The sequence below is a fragment of the Mauremys mutica genome, chromosome 1 (assembly GCF_020497125.1).
Source record: "Mauremys mutica isolate MM-2020 ecotype Southern chromosome 1, ASM2049712v1, whole genome shotgun sequence".
NCBI classification, from domain to species: Eukaryota; Metazoa; Chordata; order Testudines; family Geoemydidae; genus Mauremys; species Mauremys mutica.
In genome coordinates this window covers 109,567,980-109,582,919 of record NC_059072.1, presented here as the reverse complement: position 1 = coordinate 109,582,919, position 14,940 = coordinate 109,567,980, and the positions used below count along the sequence as shown (strand labels likewise).

General features: G+C 41.6%; 1 protein-coding gene across 2 annotated transcripts in view; it reads right to left on the bottom strand.

Annotated features, from left to right (window-relative positions):
• TMTC1 (transmembrane O-mannosyltransferase targeting cadherins 1) overlaps positions 1-14,940 on the bottom strand; it is a 196,382-nt gene that overhangs the window by 113,105 nt on the left and 68,337 nt on the right. For both annotated transcript variants that reach the window (XM_045002256.1, XM_045002255.1), the window contains 2 exons: positions 9,106-9,187; positions 7,927-8,030 (listed from right to left, as the gene is read on the bottom strand). In XM_045002256.1, the coding sequence (XP_044858191.1) occupies positions 7,927-8,030; positions 9,106-9,187 (186 nt within the window). The remainder of the gene's footprint in view (positions 1-7,926; positions 8,031-9,105; positions 9,188-14,940) is intronic.

Genomic DNA, 14,940 nt, shown 5'->3' with positions numbered 1-14,940 from the left:
AGTTGGCAACCCTGAATCCTGAGAAGGCCTTCTCTGCTAAGAGCCTGCTGCACTTGAATGCTCTCCTCTCCCCTACAGACGCAAAAGGACACCCAACAACACCCATGGGGTTAGGCTAGAGTTGCCAACCCTCCTGGTTTTGCCAGAAGTCTCCCGGAACTGGGCTCTATTTCCTGGAGGCTACTGAAGCCAAACCACTAAAAGTCCGACAGTGCAGCAGGGCTAAGGAAGGCTCCCTGCCCTGAGGTAAGCGCAGCCTAGCCGAGCCAACACCCCGACCCTCTGCCCCAGCCTGAGCCCCCTCCCACAGCCAGCACCTCAAACCCCCTCCTGCACACCAACCCCCTGACACAGCCCTGAGCCCCCTCCTGCACTCAAACTCCTTCCCAGAGCCTGCACTTCTCATCCTCTCCCCTCCCCAATCCTCTACCCCAGCCCTGAGCCCCCTCCCGGAGCCCACACTCCCTCCTACACCCCAACACTCTGCCACAGCCCAGTAAAAGTGAGTGAGGGTGGGGGAGAGTGAGTGACGGAGGGAGGGGGGATGGAGCGTGGCAGGGTCCCGGAGGAGGGGCAGGGCAGGGCAGGGAAAGGATATTTGGGTTTATGTGTTTAGACCAGGGGTCGGCAACCTACGGCATGCGCGCCAAAGGTGGCACGCAAGCCGATTTTTGATGGCACACAGCGGCGGGCTGAGCCACTCAGCCCGCCCCCGCTCTGGGGTTCCCACTGCTGGCCCCTTGCCAGCCGGGGTCCTGCCACCAGTCCCACTCAGCACCCGCTGCTAGCCTGGGTGAAGGAACCCCAGGCTGGCGGCGGGCTGAGACCCCGGCTGGCAGGAGCCTGCGGCCGGAACCCCAGAGCGAGGGCGGGCTGAGCCGCTCAATCACTGCTCTGGGGTTCCAGCTGCTGGCCCCTTGCCAGCTGGTTAACAACTGATCACTCAGAAGCCTGTGTGCAGCTTAAAGTATCCAAATACGTGCCAGACATTGGAAAACTCAGCAAGGAAAAGCAAGGGCAGGGATCAAACTAAACTGATAAGATCTGCATTTTAATTTAATTTTAAATAAAGCTTCTGAAACATTTTGAAAACCTTGTTTACTTTACATATAACAGTAGTTTGGTTATATAGTATAGACTTATAGAGAGAGACCTTCTAAAAAATGTTAACATGTATTACTGGCACGTGAAGCCTCAAATTAGAGTGTATACATGAAGACTCGGCACACCACTGCTGAAAGGTTGCCGACCCCTGGATTAGACAGTTGGCAACCCTAGGCTAGGCTCAGGATTTCTTCTGTTTGTAAATTTTGTTGATTTCTGCCCCTCTGACTTGACTCCTCTGAAGTTCACTCAGGCGCGTTTCCAATTGTAGCTGTCCCCCTCCCTACAGCCTTGCCCACTATTGCAGGCAGTGCATGAAGGCCAGGGACAATCTCCATGCCTGCAGTTGGAAAGAGCAAGGATTGTTCCCTCCAGGCACCCCCCTACAGAGGGTGTGGGAAGAAGGTAGGGCATGACCCCCCCCTTCTTTTTGTCACATAGGGTTGTGCAGCTTATTCCCCCAAAGGGATGGTGTAACAAACTGGAACATTGTTAAATGGCACAATTTAATCCTACGGGTTACTTTTGTTATGGCTCCCAGAAGCTGTTGGGCCTGGGTGCCTAGGAACAGAAGTACCCTTTATACCTACATTTTAGCAGAAGGGTTGGAGGAGAAATGGTCTCATAAAGGGCACCAAAAATGGGAAATGTCTGGAAGACTGGCAATAAATAATTGTTTATTTTTATATCATCTCAGATGAACCTGGGGTCGGGGAAAGAAAAAAATAAGAGGCTCTCAGGGAAGGGACGGTGTAGAAAACAGAAGCACAGAGGAGGGTTGCTGCCATTTTAGGGAACCCTGTAGCTCATCACTCCCTTGTTTAAATAACCCACGCGCTTTGCCTGGTACTCAAGGGGGTTTTAGTTCTTTCTAATGGTGACAAGAATTCATTTATGTCCTTTATTAGGAGAAGAGTTTCTCACTCACATATTAACAGCAGAACTCACTTCAGCTCTAGGCTCTTTCCACCGTTTGCAAAGCCCTAAATCAAGCGTGGATAATGAGCCACTTCATGATAATGTTGTAAAACACATGCTGCTGCAATTATAACCAGGTGATGTTATTTAAGGGTATTGTATTTTAGTTATGTTTATTTGCATATCCTCTAAGGCACATATCTCAAGCAGCTTATCAGTCCAGTCATATCTTCTGCAGGAATTTACTTGTATCTTGTCAGCCTATGCCATTTTCTTACGATAATCATAAAATAATATGTTCTTTCTCAGCCCAGTACATTCTGTGTACATAGAGAAAAATCACATTTGTTTAAATAAATAAAATGATAGATTGGTCTCACAAAGTCCAATTTCACATCATCAGTAGAAGACAAGATCCAAATGTCAGCATAAACATTAATGGAGGGGGAAAAGCCCTCTCAACTGCAAAAAATATAATGGCTCCATATATTCCCTTTCATCATCACAGAGCTGGGGCAACTAAAAGAAAAGCTGCCTATTAATACAGTGCTGGGTACACAGAGTACAGAAATACAGAGCTATGCAAGCAGTTGCTGAATAGTAAGATGTATCTTCTACTACAAGGTGAAGGAGGATGCTGTATAAACTGTACTGATCTTTCTATTTCTGAATCCAGTAGGTCTGTTTCCGAGTCTCCTCCTAAAATTTGCTGCTATGTAGTTGAAAATATCAGATTTTTAAGAATGAGGCACATTCAAATGAGACATTCAAACAGACTGACCTGCCAATAAAATCTGAGCTCTTGGAGATCATCCTGATAATGTTGCAATACGCAAAACCCTGGGGCTGTTCTTGTTCTCCCCTCACCTGTAAGTCCCTGAGACTTTTGTGTTCAAATGTGATTCATTTTCCTAGCTAAAAAATGGTAGCAATGGATTCCAAGGGGCACCCTACGCCAATCTAACAGGTTGGTGGCTACACACCAGGGCTTCAACCAAGGTTTACTGTAGGGGGAAAATGGTGAGTCCCTGGGCAACGACTGACATATGGATTACTGCTCCCCAGGAAGTTAAAATCAGATCTCTTGGAAATCAGTCAAGATAGAAATTCTAAAATGGTCTAAAAAGTTCATGTGACCCCAGAGAAAACAGCCTTATCTTTCCCTATCCAGTGCCAACAGAAAGTGGAATGAATACCAAAAGGATACTGGCTGGTTGCCTCAAGGGGTCAAGCTACTTTCTCCAGCCCTGTGTTAGCAATGGGTTTAAAAAGTGAAACACACATGGCTCAGAGGAATAAATGTCTGATGATAATGTTTAAGCTGTGCCTCTTTTCCCAACGCTACCTTTGGGTGCCAGGTATTTGCATTCACAGGATATTCTGTTTCACAAACAGTGTTTGTAATAGGTTCCACAGCCCCATTATAAATACCTGTTAACAACCAATATTTCAGGACAGCAACATTTATCAGGGTTTGCTCATTAAACCGTATAAGATTAAGTAAGAGACATGCTCAACTCTTTGGCATGGGGTAGGCAGGTTACCACTTCAGGAGAGAGACCTGTGCTTTGTAATTTTACCTTTAGGGTTCATCCCCCCCTTTTTTAAATGAAAATATATTTCAAAATTTAGTATATGGACTGGGGGGTCCCCATGTTAGTAAGTCAGGACTTCTTGCTGTCTCTGCATTTTCCTGCCTTACCCAAAAGTGAGCACTGAAATAAAAAGTCTACTGTACATATTACACTGAAATGCAGATGAAATGAAACACACTGAGAAAGCAGCAAGAGCTCCTAAACTCAGAAAGTGTGGCCAAGAATCAGAATGCTCTGGATGGCTAATTAATGGGCTGGTATATTACAGAGGTTGGTTTCAATACTGCTTTACTAGCCTAGGGTCTAGTGCAAATCCCACAGGGGTTGTTGCAACTGACTTCCCTTGCCTTGCCAGATCTAGCTGGCGCAGCGATCTGCTTCTACCGCAGAGGTTTGCCCCTTGAGCTCAATAGCTCTATTCCTTTTGAAGCCACAACAGTCACAATTAAATGCATCACTTAGAAAACAAACATAAATCCAAATGAAGCGTAAAAGAAGTAAACTTTGGTGGATGTGTGTTTCTTCGGGTTTTCGAATTTCCACTGTGTTGAATTCTCATATACCTGATTGAAACACTTAACACACACAAAAGCCAAATTACAAAAGGAATAGTTTGACCACATAAAAAATGCTATCAAAGCAGTCATATTGTAAAGCAAATTAAAAGACACAATTAGAGCTCATTCACGGCTTCAATAGATGGATTTGTGGCTGTCACACAACCAATGCCAGCAATGGTTAATATACAGTTACACTTGGAGAGAGACTTATTTTTTAAAATATTTGTATTTGGAACTTACTGGTAAGGCTGCTGCTATTTGTCTCTTACACTATCTGTGAGACATAATATATGTTGGATATTTTTCCTCAGTCTTAACAAGGTGTTCGTAACACAATATGTACTCATTGTTATTCGGAGGACTGAAATATTTTCCCTCAAGAACAGCAGAATAAAGAAACATTGTGCAGAATGTCTGAAGCATAACAAGCCTACTGCTGAATGCCCTGCTAAGACTAACTGCACTTCAGTAAAATGTTTACATCAAGCTTTGTATCACTCAATACCTTTATAATTATTACATCTTTCCTCCATTTCATCCTAATCCCATTAAGCATGTTGTCACAGAAGCTTGGCTGAGGTTCATTGTGCTGCAGTTGCTTATCCATAGCACAACTTGTGACAGCAACTTGCACCGACTTGAACGCAAGTTTATGAATTTTATAACCAGTGGTTCATTAGACCCGGGTTCCTTGTGTGGGATACAAGAGGTCCCATTTCTCATCTCTAGTGAGTCTTCAAGAAGAGTAGGATTTCCAGTACCTTTTATTTTCTGCCTTGGCTGAAAGATGGACTCGATGACATAACAGGCCTATTCTGTCATTCTAGCGTTACTTCTACTGGAGGCCATTGTTAGAGGCACAGGCCATCATAATGGAGCATGCTGCAGATCTCACTGCAAGTTTAAATTATTTTGGTGACACTGGAAGACGGACTGTACAGCAGGGTCTGCCAATTAAAGAATTCATAGGACTCGTCTACATAGCAAGTTACTATGTGGCAAGCCAGGGTGAGAATCTACTGTGCACCAGTTTTCTGTGCAGTAATGTCCCATGTGGGCAGTGATACAGTGCAGTGAAAGACCCAGAGTGTGATTTAGAGTAATACTGCTTCAAAGAGCAGTATGGTAAGCTGCACTCCGGGACTTTTCCTGCCCTGTAGCAGGCTCCAAATGGCGAGTTAGTGCGCAGCAAGCTGGGGCACTGTAGATTACCACATAGAGAAGCCCATACTCTGACCTTTGAACTACTTGTTTGTACCCCTGCACAGAATTGCAGAAATTTTATTAGGAGGTTGAACAAACAACGGATTCATTTTTTAAAAGATTTCAAATTGTCACAATTACAGGATTCATCTACCTCTGATGGTTATGAAATGTGGAAATATATTTTTAACTGAGGTTAATGCACATGCTTGTGTTATTGAAGACTAGGAAAGCCATACCAGTCACACAATAAATATTAGGCTCTACTGAATTAGTTTATGGTCCATGTCCCGCTCACAGTGGATCCACTACAAAAATCCAGAGCTGAACAAAAATTTTCCAATGGAAATCTTCCATTGGAAAACGCTGATTCAAATATTGAAAATGTTCCATAAGAATGTGTTGATTGCAACAAAACTTTAGGTGGAAACCAGACAGGCAGGCTGGCTGGCTCTCTGGGCTCCAGACTGATGGGCTCCAGAACAAGCAAGCGGTCTGGTTGGCTCCCCAGCTGGGAAGCCAGCTTGTCAATCTAGACATTTAAAAAAAAATTCCATCCCACAAAAAATTGTGTATTTCTGATTTGCAGTGCGGGTGAAAAAATCTGAAACACAAAATTTTCCGTGGGAATGAAATTCTGGTTCTTGCACAGCTCTACAAACAAAACATGTTTACAACGGGTACACTTGTTGGCAGCTTTAGCATAGGCTAAGAACAGAATGGGCCCTGGACAATGAACTCTTCTTTCCTTCTAAAGATAGTTACTTCAAGTCAGGGCAGACACACATCAGTGGGACAGCACAGGGAAGGTATCATACCTGTCCTTAGGTTGCCCAGATAACAAGTATGAAAAATCGGGACAGAGTGTGGGGGATAATAGGCGCCTATATAAGAAAAAGCCCCAAATATTGAGACTGTCCCTATAAAATCAGGACATCTGGTCACCCTACCTGTCCTTCAGATAAAGAGGAGCTCAGTCTGCAGTGCTATTGATTACTTTCCTTTCAGAAGCATGACACTAAAAAAACCCCTGTGCTATTATCAGGTAAATATTCACTCTTATACCCAATAATTTAGTTTTTCCTTTAAAAGCTATCCTAGTCATTGCAAAAAATGAAAAATGTTAATTGCAAATAGAATAAAACATTTTCAGTTACAGAATAATAAATAACTGGAGTCATACTGGGTTGGTTTATATTATATAACCTCACTCTTAGGATAAACATTAAATAGAGGAACAAACAGCTAAGTCTTTTATACTATGATTTAAGAAATATGTCATTATTAGACACTTCAAGGTAAATTCTAAACATGTATCATATGTAACAATTTAGAACTTTCCAAATTAGCTAGCATGTTCCCTGGAAGCAATTTTAGTATTGCTAGTAATAGGAAGCTCTTGGCACATTATTAAAGTAGTTTCTCAAATGAGATCCAGTTCAATTTTGCTGCAGATGTTGAACAACAGCTTCTTGATCTCAGTCTGCTAGTCTCAGCTGTGTTTGAGCTTTAGTCTTTAAAAACAACAAATCAGCATTCCAGGATTATGGTATCAAAGAGGACTGCTACCCCTTTCACTTGGAATCAATAGGGACATTGGAACAAAAACCTTTCAATTACTTTCACATCCTCTCTTCAAAACAACATCCCCACAACTATGATCCTTCTTGCATTATCAAGCCATGCATGTTCCTTGTTCTATCAATTAAAGCAAAGCCCCTGAATATATATCAGCTCCCCATCATCATCCTAAAATACTGGTTTGGTCAGACTCAGAGGGAAGAATGTCATTTTCTGCATCATAACAATACTTCCTGAAGCTCCAGTGTGACCTCAAATCCAAGTACTGACTTGGCCCAACTTAGGTTGTGGAAAGTGACAACACCCCAAGCTTGGTTTGACTGTGGGGGCAATGAAACATCATTGCTGCTATATCAGCTTCTTTATGCTATTTCACCAATCAATCTAATGATAACATAAATTGCAAGTTTCAGACCATTACTTTTAATTAATCCCTGGCAGCCAGGCCCACCTAGAGATATATATCTTTGTAAGTGCAAAAAGAATAATACCCGATACCCCTATCTTGCCTTATATCTTCAAAGTGCTAACTGCTCATTAGCACACCAGAGGGATTATTAGGTATCATTATTTCCAGTTTACAGACTCTGCATCTGAGACAAAAAGGTCAAGTGATTTGCCCCACATCACAGAAAAAGTTAGCATCAGAACTGGGATACCTGGACTCCCACTACTGTGCTCAAACCACTAGGCTACAAACCTTACCCTTACAAAGATAAGCTCATTGGTTTCAACAAAAAGGCATAAACAACAACAGCAGCAGCATAATACCACAGGCATTGCTGCATGCTTCAGTGATTCAAATAATGCCAACTGTTTTCTAATCTTGGGAGAGCGATAAGGAAATGCAGTTATGTGTAGAAGTTAACCAACAAAACAAAGATCTGTTTGTTCCCTGACTAAAACATTTTCGTTCAAGAAAACTACATGTAGTTAATAAGTTTGTGCAGTTATTGGTACTGTACCTTGTAAGTAAGTAAGGTGAGAATGAAGCTGGATTGTCCTGTTCTGAAAACATTGGCATGGAACCTCCCATTATCCAGAAACGGAAATATAAAACAAGAATCACCTTCAGAGAAGAACAACATCTATTGAAATGGTTACCACCATTTGAGCAATATTATACCATACATGGAAATCCAAATCTTTAACTTGCAGACTCTTAATTTTTTAAATTTTTTTTAAGATGGCTCTTTAAGATTTAGCAAACAATGCAGGGAAATCAACACAAACTAGGGCTTGATGTCGAATCAATTTCCAGGGCAATTATCGAATCAATTCCTATTAGCATCAGTGGCATAGCAGGGTGTTAATCCTTGAACATCCACTAAAAAATAAACCACGTTATGAATATACATAAAAGAAATTTCACAAATATTTATCTGGACAATTTTCTACCCTTTTCTGTCAGAGTGTCCTGCCACAGTGGAAGTGTGTACTACTGCCATGGACTGTATGGGATATTAAGCCTTCTCAAAACAGAGATAATGTTTGTGAGTATGAAGGTGTTAATACCTTTCCTCATGCTGAATGATACCTCATGCTGAGAGAGTTCCACTGATTTAGTTTTGAGCTGGTTTCAAAGGGATTACTAGGGTCATTAACTACTGTTCCAGGCAAGGGAAACAGGATCTGGCCTGTAGGGGGCAGCAGGGAAGTTATGCTTTAAAATGAGCAACCTTTTGATTTCTTCTTACTACCAGTCCTGCTGGTTGGAGCAGCGTGGTCAACTGCTTTCTGGAGATGGGGTTCATTCTTTACACTTGCAGTGACTGCCATTGAAAAGTCAGTATTTTCCAGTTAACCCACAGTGGTATATTTTACTCTGTATATTTCCTCACTATTTAGAAAAGGATCAACTGTGGGACATTTGCAAATGTTAATTTTTAAATGATGACCTATGTAAACTAAAAGAGAATTTGAGGTGGAAAAGAGCAGCATTTTCATCTAACTGTCCAGCTGAAATTTTATTAGACTATCTTTCAAGATTAACTGTGAGTTAATACCATCTAGTCAAACCACTTAAAATAGAATTTCAGCAGCATTTTCAGCTTTCTAGCTCTGTTGGTGATACTGTTCAGCAACATTATTGTTAATATTATTTAGATGTACACCACCACATTTTTAAAATCACTCATACTTACATAACTTATTACTAAAGCAGCCCTCTTCAAAAATGGCCTTGCAGTATACAAGAAATTCTGGTTGTTACTTGCCGTCAGGTAGCTGAAATGCAAATGAACAAACACTTGTTTAAATACTTAGTGGAAAATAGCTTGTTTTTCACACTGAAAAATCACTGGCACAATGCTCTAACCATCCTATGTCTATTAATGTGTTAACATTAAAGCTATAATGATAAGCATTTGTATCATTTTCCATTTTCAAAGCATTTTCTCATTAGAATTAGTCAACATTTTATTTCTAAAATTTAACAAAATTTCAAATGAAAAAAATTGCAGAAATTATCATAATTGTTTCCCCAACCAGCTCTATTTACAACGACCAACTACTTAATGCTCACAAATCTCCATGTATGACTTTTGCAGCACAGAAGTCACTATCAGGCCATGATTAAAACTCAGAAGTTCCTTAATCCAATTCTGTGCTCAAAAACTAGAGAGGGAGGCATAGTCAGGAAAAATTGAGCTTCTTTAAAGCATCTCTCTTTTTAAGTAGAGTTCACATACTCCACTTCTATTACAAGTCACTTGACTAGTTTGTTATGATTATATGGAAGTGCGTCAAATGTAGAGGATGCCCTTTGTCTGTGCAAACCCTCCCTGCTCCACAGACAGGTAAAATTAAAGGCTTGAGGTCAAGCATTATAAAGCTCAAAAACTTGATCTCTCTAAATTATTCTAATACAGTAAAGTGTTCTCCAAATTCTAATACCTATTTTAAAATAATTAATGACTGTCACTATGGCACTAAAGTAACTAAATACCAAATATGCTTATCTAGGACCCTAAAACCTTTTTGTTTTTCTGAGGAAGAAAAACAAGTAAAACATAGAAGATAGTTGAGGGGGACAAGTATGTAGGAGGTGAAGAATGTTTTTAACTTGGAGAAAATAGAAGAAACATTATTGTTGAGCTTTTGAGAACGTGTTAAAAAGAAGTAATAAAAAAAATTCAGTTTATACATTCTCCGAAGATTATGAAACAGATTATAATGCTTGTATTCAAGTCAGCACTCCATGCAAGGAAAGAGTCACACTTTTTCCTGTGAACGTCTAGTACAGAAATTTATTTTTGATTTCCTCTCCAAATCTCTCAATACACAGGATCCTCTAACTACCTTTAGCCCTTCAAGTCACTGTAAAAATGAGGTCACAACACTTCGTCAAGAAAAGGAGATTCTTAATTTGCGGCTTTTTGTTCAACTTTTCGATAGCAGGAAGTTAGTGATAGGCACCTTTGAAATATGAAGAAAAGCTTTCACTCCTGACAAAAGCAACAGAACCAAAACCGGTATGAGAAGGAATTAGAGTTTGACAACAACAAAGAAAAGTGAGTGCAGCTGGATGCACTCTAGAAAATGCAATCTCTTTAAAAAATCTTCTGTAAGCATTGTACCTAAAACATAGTAACCCAAACTATGTTCGGTAGAGAAAGCTGGATAACCTCAGGCCCTTGTCATCTACTTATTTATAAATGTTGACATTTAAGAGTAAGAGGTGACTTAAATGTCAGACTGGCCTTCAAGACCCCAATCCTGCAAGGTGAAAAGATTTCTGAACGCCCACTGATTTTAATCAGGCCCCAACTTCCCAGAACAAGGAAGCTCAGACTAGTCTTCAGGTTTTATACTTCATGAAAGGCCAGACTGGCCTTCAAGTTTTCACTATGGCCCTGATTCAAGGCCCACTGAAGCCAAGGGAAAGACTCCCAGTGACTTCACCAGGGTTTGGATCAGCCCCTGGACTTTTGTGCCAGTTGGAATGTCTCATGAAATTCAAACCTCTTATGCTTTTTAGTAAGCAACAGAAGTGGTTGGTTGTATTTTGTTTACATTATTATAGACAGGGCCGGTAGCGCAGCCTACTATTAAGGTCGCCTAATACTTCCCATTATAAGAGCCTGTTTACACTTGCTTATAATTTTGAAAGACTTTAACCATTTAGGTTGAAGTTTTCCATGCCCAGTGTCTGCTTTAGACTGATATTTTTCTGGGAAATTTCAGCCAAAATGGTTCAGCTGTTTCTGAGAACGAAACTAGAGAAAAAAATGTTGTTTTATCCATTTAAAAAATTCTGGTGACCTTTTCTCTCAAAAGCTCAAGCACCACCAGCTTCTGAAGCAGGAAATTGAAATACAGCAAAAAGGGGGTCTTTGTGTTAGGGATGTGCCTTTTGTTGTCCCCGTGAAAATCCAACCAAATTTGACCAAGTTATAAATCTTGGGTAGGGGTGGGATCACAGTTGGCACATGCTCAGTAGAGACTATTTAGAGTCTACTTGATAAAATCTCCTGATCTCCAAAGATTCCATCTACACTATGCATGCTCCAGTCTGGAATAACTATTAGGCGTGATCTGCACTTAAAAGTTAAGTTGCCATGCCAGAGGTGTGAAAAATTCATGCCCCCGAGCACAGTAGCTAAGCCGATGGAAGAATTATTCTATTGACCTAGCTACCGCGGCTTGGAGAGTGGATTACCTGGGCTGACAGAAAGGCCCCTTCTGTTGCCGTAGAAAACATCTATCCATTGGCTCTACAGCAGCATAGCTGCAATGCTGTTGCTGTGCCACTGTAGTGTCTGTACTGTAGACATGGCCTTAGAAACAATATACTAAGTAAAAATAAGGAAAAGCATAACCTAATCTTGGACTGTGAATTGTCTGGAGCAAGAGCTGTTTTTGTGTTATTTCTTCAGTGCCTAGTACAATATGGTCCTGATCAAGGTCTTTAGCTGCACCACCACCTACCATCCATTTGTTCTGTCTCAGTTACAGTCTAAGGATAAATGTTTAAAAAAAGGAACTAGATCCTGACATTTCAAGGAAGGTGACAGTTGTCTTTGATTATTGGTCCCTTTCTGGTGGTGGATGTTCCAAGGTACACAGAATGGGAGTCTGCTGAGTATAACAATGATTCAACTTTTTTGAAAGGAGTACGTTAGTCTGTTTACTTCTATAATATTCTGGATGTGTTTTAAGATGATCATAGTAAGATGGAAGAAAATGAAAAGTGCTTGATCTGTCCCATGCTGGAGGGCCCAAATCCTACTTCTATCTAGTACTGATGGTTTAAAGCTCCTTTCTTCTCCTTTCAAGATATCCCGCATACTTTTTAAGCTTATTGATTTTGACATTTTGGCCTGTAACATGTATAATTAAAATGCACTTTACAACCCACACTCTCATTCCCATCTTCATCATGCCAAGCATAATCAAACATTTTATCCAGTGTTGTGTCAATGCATCGCTGTTTAAAAGCAGGAATTAATTACAAGTGCCCCACAACGTTATGAGAGGCCCAGCCCACCACAGAGCAAGCCTTATCATGGCATTTTACCAAACCCCATCTTCCTGATGTGCCTTCATGCAGCATTTAAGTCATTCAGCACTAACACACCCAAAGAAAAGTAACCTATGTATTAAGCCTGGTTGTGGTCAGCACTGTAATCTGCAGAACAGATTTAGCATCAAGCCAGGATGCACCAGAAGGGATGAGAGGGACAACTGGGGATGGGCAAACCCAGAGATGTTCAAGGGTTTCTGAACTTCATAATCTCTTTTCCAAATGTTTTTGGCATTTTACAACGGAGGCAGAGAAATTTTCTTTTCATGCAGATTCCATTAGGAAACATGTTTTTCTGACTTAAAAAGAGCTTGTGCTATGAAATCTACAAGGAAAACCATGAAAGATAACATCATACTCTGCTTGTTGATCCAGCTGTCCTGGTCACCCAATCCATCCAAGCTAGAGAGGTGGCATATATGCAGGGGCGGCTCCAGGCCCCAGCACGCCAAGCGCGTGCTTGGGGCGGCAAGCCGCAGGGGGCACTCTGCCGGCGCCGCAAGGGCGGCAGGCAGGCTGCCCTCAGCGGTGTGTCTGCGGAGGGTCCGCTGGTCTCGCGGCTTCGGAGGACCCTCCGCAGGCAAGCCGCGGAAGGCAGCCTGCCTGCCGTGCTTGGGGCGGCAAAATTCCTAGAGCCACCCCTGCATATATGAAATACAAACCCATGGGTAACCATATGGGTAACTCAGCTCATCAAAATGTTGCTTTGCCAGAACCCTGGTATATTCTGGATGTCTTATGAGTGGTATTACTGGTCTCAGAAAGACTAACTAGGAAGACATCTTACATGTGGCCAATGTGAGCAAATGACAATTCAGCGCTCCTGTCTCAAATTCCGCTGAGCTGCAGATAGAGCAGGAAAAGTATATTTTCTAAATAGTAGTCATACACAGCTTGCAACATATACAAGGTAAAATTCAAGCTTAGAGACACAACTTGGATCAGGTGTGTTTTTCTAGTGCAGCTTGCTTGTTCGGTTTGTAAGTTGCTAATGATTCTTATTTGGTAAGCTAACCAGGATATTTAACGTAATAAATGTAATTATTTTGCACTTTTGCAAGGTTTCACTGTTTTGTACCTTATAAAAACAACTGCCTTTTATACCGAGTCAGTCACAGATCAGAATTCTGTTCATTTGAAAGCCACACAGCCCCGTCAAACATCTAAGAGTATGTCTGCACTGCAATTGGACACCCACGGCTGGCCCATGCCAGTTGACTTGGGCTTTTGGAGCTGTGGCTAAGAGGCTGTTTAAGCGAGGAGTAGATGTTCCGGCTTGGGCTGCAGCCCGACCTGTGGGATCTGTCCACCTCGCAAGGTCCAAGAGCCTGGACTCCAGCCTGAGCATCTACACCCCAGTTAAACAGCTCCGCGAGCCCGAGTCAGCAGGCACATGCCAGCTATGGGTTTTTAACTGCAGTGTAGACATACCCTAAGACACCTCTCTGTTCAGAAGGATCACTCCCCATCATCAGCTCCATCCACATATGCACAAGAACACAGATCCTCAGTGCTCATGGTGGGACGCAGAGAAAAAGAAAACTGTATATCGCCAGTAGCCCCTGTGCAACAAAAAGAATGATCTCACAAAATATTAGTGCCTCATCATAACAATATGGTAAACATTTCAAGATGTGGATCTCACTGATTTTAATGAACAGAGCAAATTGGAGCAGGAAATCCAGATTGTCCAAATGTTCTTTTTTCACACTTGGTTAGCAGAATTGGCAGAGGTTTCAACTTGCCTTCATGCCAACTCTCCCACATAGCAAAATCCACTGCGTATTTGGCTACTTGCTGTCTTTTAAAAGCTTGAGAGGAATACTCCCTGAAGCAACACAAACACACAATAAATACAAAAATGCTTAATAATGTGAGGATTTCTCTTACACACTTCGAACAGAGGCCAAGACAGATATTTGGCAGCTTTGGCTTCCTGAAAAGTACAGCTCATCCCAAAATAAATTACATTATCACAGCATTCAGAGATTTTATAACCGAGGACAGCAGGGTAGGTAGCCTAGTAAAACGCAAAACCGTGCAGTTTATAGCAACGTCAAAATTGCTGGTACCAGATGGACTCTGTGTTAATCAAAACAAAGTTCGCTAAGAAACAGACCTTTTTTCTTTTCCTTTAACATTTGAGGCATCCCAAGTTGTCATGACACTATGACAATTGACACCAGCTGAGGATCAGCCCCAATCTGTAAAGTAATTATTTTCTGTCTAAAACATCAACTCCTTCTCTCCTCCCGACCCTCCCCATCACACTGGGCACTACAGAAATACAGCAAACAGTTAGAACGTTAAAAAATACTGTAACATCAGGGATCCCAGAAGGAATGAGGTGAGAACACATTGCTAAACACACACACACACACACACACCCTTTAGTGTCTTATTCTTCTAGAGCAGGAGAGAGAGGAGACCCATCCCCAGAAGAACACGGTTTTCC